Source organism: Echinops telfairi, unplaced genomic scaffold, assembly GCF_000313985.2.
Source record: "Echinops telfairi isolate 266 unplaced genomic scaffold, ASM31398v2 ScPeMD7_19;HRSCAF=73, whole genome shotgun sequence".
Taxonomy (NCBI): domain Eukaryota; kingdom Metazoa; phylum Chordata; class Mammalia; order Afrosoricida; family Tenrecidae; genus Echinops; species Echinops telfairi.
Window position 1 is genome coordinate 3,418,918 of NW_022103916.1, and position 11,368 is coordinate 3,430,285.

At 38.7% G+C, this 11,368-nt stretch overlaps 1 protein-coding gene across 1 annotated transcript in view; it reads left to right on the plus strand.

Moving 5' to 3' along the window:
- DGKK (diacylglycerol kinase kappa) overlaps window positions 1–11,368 on the plus strand; it is a 176,917-nt gene that overhangs the window by 108,324 nt on the left and 57,225 nt on the right. Inside the window, exons 13-15 of the mRNA XM_004713137.4 lie at window positions 1,907–1,998; window positions 2,982–3,081; window positions 6,296–6,524. Coding sequence (XP_004713194.2) covers window positions 1,907–1,998; window positions 2,982–3,081; window positions 6,296–6,524 — 421 coding nt within the window. The remainder of the gene's footprint in view (window positions 1–1,906; window positions 1,999–2,981; window positions 3,082–6,295; window positions 6,525–11,368) is intronic.

Here is an 11,368-nt window from a genome sequence, read left to right on the forward strand (position 1 = left end):
TAAATGAGCAATAATAACATTCCGGGAACCCAAGAGGCAAGCGAATTTTGGGAATGATGAGGGCAACAAATGTATAGATGTGCTCTACACAATTGATCTATGTATTGTGATGAATTGTATGAGCCCCAATAAATTGATTTTTTAAAAAAACAAAAAAAAATACTTTACAAGTTCATAGTCTGGATTGCTTACAGTGATATTAAAAGCCTATTTAAAAAAAATAACAATCCTTTTGGAGTATTGTTAACAAATCTTTGAAAAAAGTTTTATTGGCCTATAATTCAAGTATCATACAATTCAATTATTTGAATATATTAAAACGAGTTGTGCAACCATCACCACAATCAATTGTAGAACTTTTTTCCTCATTTTTTTGTGCTCATTGTTATTAGCTTCTCCCTTCCTCCCAACCTCCTATCATAATGCTAAGAAACTATCAATATAGTTAATATCTCCATAGACTTGCTTATCTTGGATTTCATGTAAAGAAAATCATACAAAAAAAACCCCAGTGACAGTAAAACAATAAAACACCGAAAAGCCTCAATTCAAAATAAAGCAGAAAATAATAAAAGCCAAAACAAATTGAGAATGGTCTGCAAGGGAGAAACAAATTATAAGATGATAAATTTTTACCTAATTATGGTTGCATTAATTCACTATCTGATGCACTCTGTCTGAGGACAAGAGTTTTCACATACTTGATCAATGGTCCAAGGGAATTTAATGGGTGCATTTCTAGTGTGTGCTTATATATACATATTTTCAAGCATGTTCTGCCATACAACCATGTGCATGCATGTTTGGTGTACATTTGTGTTTAGCTTGGTGTCTGTTTAAGTTCTTGGCACATGTGTATGCCCGCATAGTGCCACTCTTCATTTGGATAAAGATGAAATTAGGTTGGACGAGTGGGAGGAAAAGCTAGGCATCTGTAAGTACATTTACCCTTGCCTCTTCTTCTCTGCCTTACTCCAATCATTTTGCATCCAACTTTTTCTTTCTGTATGTTTTCCTCCTGACTGTTGGAGAAGGATTCACTCTCTGTGTGATCAGTCAGCCATCTTGAACCCGAATCGCCACATTATCTTTCAACAAAACGTTTTGAAGCCCTTTGTGTATGTATCTTGACATGTAAAAACTCAAACCAAACTTACTACCATTGAGTCAATTCTCACTCATAGTGACCCTGTAGGACAGAATAGAACTAACCCTGTGAGTTTCCAAGACTGTAACTCTTTACTAGAGTAAGAAGCTCTATCTGTCACCCAGTGAGCAACTGTGGCTTCAAATTGATGGTCTTGTGGTTCGTAGCCTAACATGTAACCCGCTGAGCCACTAGGGCTCCTTCTTGGCATGTAGGAAGTACTATATGTACATGCTGTTATTATTACTGATATAATTAAAAAGTAACACCCTGGCACTGGAAAGAAATGAGTTCAAATCCCAACTCTTATTATTTACTAGTTAAGTAATATGGAACTAATTTAATTTCAAACAGAGCAAATAGTATTTCCTTTATAGTAATTTTTATTATTAATTAAAATAAGAAGAAACAAAGTTCAAAACCACCAGCTCTTCCAGGAAGAAAGACAGAGCTTCTACTTCCATAAAGGGTTAGTCTGGGAAACTCCCAAGGGCAGTTCTATTCTGTCCCATAGGGTCACTATGAGTTGGCATTGACTCGATGGCAGTGAGTTTTGTTTTGCTTTTAATGATCCAAATCCAAGAATATCTATGGCTATTTTTCCATCTATGAGAAAAATTTGATGGTAATTATCTCCAGAGAAACAGTTAAATTTTTGGTAGAGTCAGTAGGAAATAATGAAGCTGTGGAAGATAAGAATGACAGCCTACTATGCCATGGCGCTGAGATTCCAAGGCTGAGCACTCCTTTTCTCCCTAGGCTGCTGCCATTCAACACTTAGAATCTGCAACTACTGAGCTGAACAAAATCCTGAAGTCCAAGTGTCCCACAGAGACGATCATTGCAACCAGGTTAGTCTTTCTTTGCCTCACAACTTTTGGGATATATTTGTTCCTCATTAGCTGGGGCATAGTTTGATGGCTTGGGGTGTTGAGTTCAAGGAGTATATGCTTACCTTCCTAAATTTAAGTTCTCCTAAGCTCACTAAATGAAACGTTTAGGAAAGAAATACAATATTGAAATGAGAAAACCTACTACATCGAAAAGACAAAATTGCAGGCTAGAAATTTGGAAGAATTGCAAAAGGAAAGCACAACATTCGAGAACATTCTAGAATATAGTTTCCTACAGTAGAGATATTTTGCTTCCATTTTTGCCACCAAGAAAGGTCTCTGTAATAGCTATCTGCAGCTAATTTATCATAGCAGCATATTCTCTCCATGTGAGTATGAGTATGTGAGTCATTCCTTTCTCCTGACACCCTTTGTAGTCCACCACATTCTCCTGAGAGAATGTATGAAATTAGCTGGGCCCTTAAATCCTAGCTGATTTGACCCAGGAGTAAAATCGGACTTAAGTTGCTATTGGTGTTTTTGTTGTTAGTTGGCATCAAGTGAATCCTAACCCATAGTGACCACAATGTGCAGAGTCCACTACTCTGTAGGGTTTCAAGACAAGCTTCTTGATCTGCTTCTGAAAAGCAAATCCCTAGGCCTGTCTTCAGAAGCACATCTGGGTGGGTTTAAACCATCATATTTTTGCGTAGTAGTTGAGCTCTCAACCATTTAAGTTACCTAGAGAATCTCGGGAAATTTGGAATTAGGATTAAACAAATGCTCATTAACACATTTAGATATTTGATGTAGGAGTGATATGAAACTGGATGGAAGCAGAGATGTGTAGATGAACAAGCTGAAAAATAGGGATAGAGATATATGAAGAAATAGAGACAGTAAAAAGGAGAAAAGGACAGAAGATGAATTAATAACATGAGATAAATGGCTCTGGACCTTGTGGTCCATGCTATATTATACCATCTGTCTTATCTTTACAGATTCCTGTGCTCAGCTGTGGAAGATTTTGTAGTTGATTTTGTGAAGGCCTGGAGTCAAATAAAACAGAACAATACAGCAATAGAGTCTGTAATATTGAAAGTAAGTTTTCATTTCCTTTATCTATATTCTTCCTTCATCTTCTTTCTAATAGAACCAAATGTGCTTCCCATGAGAATTTTAAAAGAAAAGTGAGGAAGATTAGTGAAAAGTCTCCTTGATGGGGAAGGCCTAACCTCATCAAAATTCCATCTTTCTATAAATGAAGAATGGAACTATGCAAGCATACACGAACCTTAACAGACACCATGCACACAGCTAGACATTGCATTGACATGGTTGTATGCCAGACATGCTTGTACATGTTGTATGTAAGTATACATATAAGCACACACTAGAAATATACCCATATTCACCTAAATAACAGCAATAGCAACAAGACCCACATCCAAACCTAAATCTATTGCCATTGAGTTAGTTTCAAAACATAGCGACCCTATTGTAGAGATAGTAAATTTTTATGGGAACAGATAGCCTCATCTTTCTCTAACAGAGTGGCTGGTGGGTTTGAACCATTGTCCAATGCTTACCTCACAGTGCCACTATAGCTAACCCTATTGAGGTAAGTAAAAAAATTATTGCTACTAGTACTGATGAAACACATAATTATCCTCTAGTTCTTTACTATTTCCTCACCTTACTAATATGGTCTTTGTTTTACCTCATTCATCTTGTTAGACCTGAATATGTTCATTTGTATAATTTAGAGTGTTCTATGTATGAAAACCAAGATAGATACTACATCAGAAACAGTAACCAGAGTAATGATTCCCTAAGGGAAGGGGGAGTTGACAGCTATGATAACTGTATAACCCCACTCAAGGGGAATGAATAACAGAATTGTAGGTGAATGAATATATTGGATGGTGTAAGATATGGAAAATAATAATAACATAGCATATAATAACCGGGGTTCCTGGGGGATAGGGTGGGGGAGGGAGAGCATAAAGGGGAGCTGGTATCCAAAAGTTCAAGAAGAAAGAAAATGTTTTGAAACTGATGGTGGTAGCAATTGTAAAACTATGTTTGATCTAACCGAATTATAGATTGCTATACTATCTGTAAGAGCGTGCAATAAAATGATTAATTTTTTTAAAAAGATACTGCTACTAGAGTTCCAGTTCATACATGCACAAGTTTCTCCCAAAGAAACCATGTTTTAACGTATCTCTGCAATCATTGGGTGGTTTCAGGTAAGTTCTAACTTTATCTTGTTAGGCTATCTTCTGAGGGCATCTGCTAGGCCAGTTGAATTCAAGGCAGAGAGGTCAGCAAAGAAGGTTATGGTGACTAGTTTGAGGGATTCCAAAGTGTAGTCTTGATAGATTTTCTTGAAGGACACAGGACTATCATGGGAGCTTGTTAGGAAAAAGTTTTAAGAAAATTGAAAACTTCATTAGTGAGGAAAAGGACAGGAAAGTTGTGCCAAGGAATTTTTTCCCAATCAATACAATATACTTCTTTATTCTTCAAAGACACAAGGACTCTTTCATGAGAGTTTCATTGGGAAGCCTTACCCCATATACACTATAGTCCTAATCTTCCTTCCTCAGACTTCTTTTTGGTCCTATATCTCAAAGAACATTTAAAAGAAACATGATTTATGTCCCTCTAGGATGCCAAAATGTCCATTTGACAGTGTAAACCAAAGAATGTAGAATTATTTGGGGAAAGAGTTAGAGAGATGTAAACACTGTCTCCAGATGTATATAGACTAAGATGGAGGATATATAGAAAAACACATTTTTATATTTTTGTTCAATAAAGGTGCTATAATGTTGTATCAATAATTTTTACTTACCCCTGTATATATGAGTACTGTATATAAGGGACTATTTCAAACACTTTAAATATATTAATTTATTTAATCCTCACAGATTCCTTAGAAAATAGGGGCATGAAGAGTGTGTTAGTCTGGGTTGACTAAAGAAACAAATTCATAGACACTAATATGTGTATAAGAAAGAGCTTTAACACGGAATCCAGGAACAGGAATGAGAGTAGCGATATCAGGAGGGTAGCAGGAAGGGGGAACCAATTGATCATAATGATCACCACATAACCATACACACCCCTCCAGGGGGACAAACAACAGAAACCGTGGGGGAGGGAGACAGTGGTGAGTGTAAGATATGAAAATAATAATAATTTATCAAGGGGTTAGGAGGGGGAGGGAAGAGAAGTTGATACCAAGGACTCAATAGAAAGTAAATGCCTAGAAAATAATGATGGCAACATATGTACAAATATGCTTAATACAATTGATATATAGATTGTTGTAAGAGGTGTAAGAGCCCCCAATAAAATGATCTTTTAATAATAAAAAAAGAAAGCTTCATATCAAAGAGTAATTGAATATTAAGAAAATATTGCAGCCCAGTCCAGATCAAGTCCATGAGTCCGATATGAGCCAATTTGTCTGTTACCAGTCTATAAATTCCTCTTCAGACTCACACAACACATGCAATGACGCCAAACGCAGGAAGGTCACAGGCCAGTGGGTGGAAAGTCTTGTGGATCCAGTGGCGGTGGAAGCATCTCAGCACTGGCGTGGGTCTCCACATGGCTCCGCCAGCTCCAGGGCTCTGGCTCCATCAGTGTAGCTCCGTATACCTTGTCAACAGGAATGTCACCCAAGGAGAGTGTAGTCCCACTTCAAGGGAGGAAAACAGGATTTCCCAGAATCCTCAGGAGAGGACTTTGCCCACACAGAGGCCGCATTGGCTATGACCTGATTGTCAGGCTAAACTCCACCCCTTTGCTCAAGTTGACAAGAGATTATGTAACTGCCACAAACAGGTTAAGTAACTTTCTTCAAGTCACAAGCTATTAAGTGAAACTGAGAATCAAAAAATCATAATCATGCAGCAGGTGTACATAGTCAAACACAAACACCTACAAAGTCAGATACAAGGCATCAACACGGAGGTACATGGGATTCATAGGAACATGATTATGAAAACATCAACCCAGAATGTTTTTCTTTCCTCTGATTTGCCATGTTACATATCATTTAACCAGCCAGTCTGCCGTGAGAATGACATTGATGGGGGAGGTATTCAGAAACAGATGATGCATTTGATCTCCGTATACCCTTTGGTTATCTTGTCACATCTACCCAAATACGTTTTTCCAAATGTCTATCTCTCCACCTGTGGCTTGCTGTGCTCCAGTCCTTCCATGACCCAACTCCTTTTTCCCTGCTGATAAGTACAAATCCCTCAGAACAATATCCTGTCTCTTTTTCCCTATATAGAGTGATTCAATGTATGATAAGCTCAGCATCTTGATTGATACCCTGGCCGAGGAGGAAACCGCTAGCCCTGTTGAGGAGATTCCAATAGCTTACCCAGACTATGACAAATCTGATGCAAAGTCCTTCTTCACTCAACAAGATCACATAGCCCGATGCAAGTTGGAGCTGTCCACAAAGGCCCAGAATCTTCAGAAATCCTTGAAACTCCTCATATTTCAAGTTGAACAAGGTAAGGTGCTCAGGGTTACCCAGTCTGATGCAGGAGAAAGGAAGGCTTGCAGTGAATGGTTCAGTCTCTCTCATTCTGGCTTTGCTATCTGACCCTACTACCAAAACTTCAGTAGCTTCTGCATTCATATAACACAGAAGCAATCCTCAGATTTTGGTTTGAAAAGTTTCAGTTCTGAGAAGTTACTCCTTTGACTCCTCCTCTTTCCCAGGCACTCAAATCTTATTACTCATTTAATTTTGGAATTAACAATCATCCTAAGCTATCACAGCTGCAAAGAGACCTGGTTTAAAGCACTATCAGTCTCCACCACCAGCCCGTGGAATTTGTTCCCACTCTTAGGAAACAAAAGTGTCCATCTATGCATATCTTGCACAGTATTAATCCGGCAAAAGGTCCTTTAGGGTGGTCATAGCAACTGTGTCACTCATTGCCATAGCCCACAACCGATGACAATCTTCCAACCTCTAACTCAGTGTGAAAACCCCCCCAACTTCTAATTTAAAATTTTGGTTACTACTTCTCTATACTGCTTCTTTGAAAACAGATCATAAGATAGTGTAAGACTTATCTGTTTTACCTGTGCTATTGAAATTGGGCAGAAACCCCATAGATCAATGTAGTCCCTTTAGTTGTCTTTTGATTTTAGCTATATTCCTTGACTTGGCATCTTTTATGGAATGAATTGTGTCACTCTAAAATATATCTGGTAAATTCTAAAACATATATGTATAGTTGGAGCTCTAGTGGTGCTGCAGGTTAGGCATTAGGCTGCTAAACCCAAGATCAGTAGTTCAAACCTACCAGCTGCTCTGCAACTGAAAGATGAGATTGTCTACTCCCATAAATATTTCCAGTTTAAGAAACTCTAAATAAGGTTGACATGAGTTAGAATAGACTTGATGGCGGTAGGTTTGGTTTAGGGGGAAATACTTAGGGTTATAATCCCGTTTTGGAATAAATTTTCTTTATAGTAATAATTCAATGTTAGGGTAGGATGTGTCTTAAATAATTCTTTCCTTTATGATCTAAAGAGTATATTGAGGCCTAGGTAGACATAATAACTAGACCCTATAAAGTCAAGACCCAAGAAATGAAGCGAATAGAGCACATGTAACAATCCTGGAACCCTGAGCTGAATGAAAAGGATGGAGTAGATAAAATACTGATTAGAAGAAAAAACTGAATGAAAGCAATGAACAAGGAGACATGTGAAGATTTAAATTAACAAATGGCCTGACACAGCATGGCCATGTTGAATTATTGCAAACAGGCATCAAATAACCCAAGACGACAATGCATCTACAAAAGTGACTAGCAACCAGACAGGTGTGATCTACTCCTTTACACTCCAAATCCTCCCAGTGGCCAGAAGTATAGCCACCTCTACCTGGTGGTCAGTAATATCTCCCTTCACCACCCTTACTCTGCCAAGTGGTATACTTGGCAACCTTCTACTCTACATCCATTGTAGCCCTGCTCTACTGCACTCCCCAGCAGCCTGAGGCATCTCTTCTAAAACAAGCAAAGTGTACTCACCACCACTGAAATTGGAGATGCCCTGTATGCCAGACAATCCCGTGTTTGGATGATGCACTTGTTCATGTAAAGCAGGCACCCAATACCTGCCATCTCAGAATACATTGTTATGCCCAGGACATATTATGAATGTACCATGTCCATGAATGGTTGTACACATTTCTGTGATGCAGATGCAAAAGTCTCATTATCCTCAAAGTGCACCACCATGGACCAAGCAACACAAACCCATCACTTTAATGTCCCCCTCGTTCCCCCCTCCCGTTATTTTCTTTCTTTCCATTTCACCTTTATTCCCCTCTCTAGTTTTTTTGGGGTTTTTTTGGCCCCATCTGGTAGGAGGTAGCAAGCAGTTCCACACTACACAGCTACATTCACCCCTTCTGTCACCAGACCTACTTGGCAAATGTTATCATGTGTTCCTGCACCACTTGATCAATGACAAATAACAGCTAGTACCAGCTGAACCCATCCTTAATTGTTCTACATGAACAGTAAATAGAGACCTGAGCACTTGTGTCACTACCAGGATACAGGTAGTGAGTGCCAAAGTATTGCCAAATTAACAAGCTAAGTATTATGTCTGCCCCACCTACCTGGATATATCAAAGCAAAATAAAGCAAAAATTCTGAATGAAACCCAACGATATACAGTGATCACATAAAGACAATAAAACTTTAATTTCTCAAAGACAACCAACAACCTCAGTTCACACAGAGAAACTAAATAAGGTGGTTCAAATAAGTGACCATAACACAGATCCAGAAAATCTTCCTAATAAGGAAATGGTATTTGGAAGCACCCACTAATAATTTTTTTTAATTAATCAATTTATTGGGGCTCATACAATTTATCACAATACATAGATCAATTGTGTAAAGCACATCTATACATTTGTTGCTCTCATCATTCCCAAAATTCTCTTGCCTCCTGGGTTCCCGGAATCCGCTCATCTTCCTTCCCCCCCACCTTCCCTTCCCCCTCCCCTTTCCCCCATGCACCCCTAATAATTTATAAATTATTCTTGTATCTTACATTACACTGTCCGGCGCCTCCCCTCACCCACCCCGCTGTGCCCGTCCCCCAGAGAGGAGGCCATACGCGGCTCCCTGTGATCCATTCCCCCTTGCTACCTCCCCCTTCCCTCCTGGTATCGCCACCGTCGCCCCCGGTCCCGAGAGGCTCCTCCGCCCTAGATTCCCTGCGCTTCCAACTCCCATCCGCACCGCTGTGTATCATCTGGTCTAACCAGGTCTGCAAGGCGAAACTGGGGTCCTGGTAGTTGGGGGGAGGAAGCGTTCAAGAACTAGAGGAAGGTTGTGAGTTTCATTATTGCTATACTGTACCCTAAGTAACTCATCTCCCCATTCCCTCTCTGCAAGGTATGTCCAGTTGTCTAGAGATGGGCATTGGGTCTCCATCGCGCGCCACCCTCATTGACAAGGATATGACTTTTCTCCCCGCCTTTGGTGTTTAAAGCCTAGTCCCTTTGGCCCTTCATGATCACACATGTTGGTGTGCTGCTTCCATGTGGGCTCCTCAACAAATTAAGAAAGGGGTCAAATAAAACTGTGATAAAACTTTGGAAGACTTCAGGAAAGCAATACAAGAACAACTTGTAAAACTAAATGGAAAATTAGAAAATATACAAAACCAGCAAAAGAAAATCTAAATGATTGATACTAAAATTTCAGAAATATATACTAAATAGGAAAGGTATAGGAGTGGGATTAAATCAATTAAAGACAAAATTAATGAGATTGAAGATAATCAGCAGCAGCAAAATGGCAGAGTAAATTCAAGTCCATTGATAATTTCACTTAATCTAATTGGATCAAATGTACCACTCAAGAGAGAGAGAGCAGGAAAAGGGATAAGAAAATATAACCCAATAAACTATTAAAAAAAGAGAAAACATAACCCTTTAAGATACTACCTACAAGAGACACACCTTAGACACAAAACAGAAAAAAGCTAAAACATTGAAGCATGGAAAAACATATCAAACAATTAGCATCCAAATAAATCTGGAGTATCAATATCAATAGAATTAAAAGCAAAAAAGAGCAAAATAGACGAGGATATTGTTTACTGATTAAAGGGTCAATCCGAGAGGACAACACATAATAAATGTTTATACGTCCAATGAAAGAGTCCTAAATACATAAATTAAATTTTAACAAAAGTGAAAAGGGAAATGTACCACAATAACATTGGAAAACTTTAATATATCACTTTTTGTGTGATTTATTTATTGTGAGTTAGGTGTTACTGGCCTTACTTCTTCCAGTTCAAATTGGTCCATCTTTTTAGCAGTCCACAGCCCTTTCAATAATTGTCTCCAGCACCACAATTCAAATGCATTGATTTTTCTTTGGTCTTCCTTAATCAATGTCCAACTTTCACATCCATATGATACAATGGAGAATACCATGACTTGGCTCAGGCACACCTTAGTCCTCAAAGTAACACCCTTGTTCTTCAAAACTCTAAAAATATCTTGTGCACCAGATTTACCTGATAAAATCTTTTGATCCCTGACCGCTGCTTCCATGAGCATTGATTGTGGATCCAGGTATGACAACTCATTGAAAACTTCAACTTTTCCTCCATTTATCATGATGTTACCTATTGGTGTAGTTTTCAACATTTTGTTCTTCCTTACATTGAGTTGTAATCCATACTGAAGGCTATAAACTTGATCTTCATCAGCAAGTGCTTCAATTCCTTTCACTTTCAGATAGCAAGATTGTGTCATCTGCACACAGCAGGTTGTGTATAATCCTTCCTCCAACCATGATGCCACAGTCTTCTTCATCTCATCCAGCTTCTCTGATGGTTTGCTCCGCATACAGATTGAACAAGTATGGTGAAAGGCTACAACCCTAAGGCACACCTTTCTGATTTTGAACCATGCAGTATTCTCTTGTTCTATTCACACAACTCCCTCTTCATTCGTGTGTAAGTACCGAATGAGCACAATAAAATATTTTGGAATTCCCATTCTTCACAGTTTATTGTGGTCCACACAGTCTTTTCATAGTCAAACATAAGTAAACATCTTTCTGGGATTCTCTGCTTTGAGCCAAGATCCATCTGACATCAGCAATGCTCTCCCTTGTTCCACATCCTCCTCTGAATACAGCCTGAACCTCTAGCAGCTCCCTGTCAATGTACTGCTGCAACCATTGTTGGATGATCTTAAGCAAAATTTTACTTGCATATGATATCAATGATATTCTATAGTTTAAGCATTCTGTTGGCTCACTTTTCTTTGGAATGGACACAAATATGGATTTTTTTT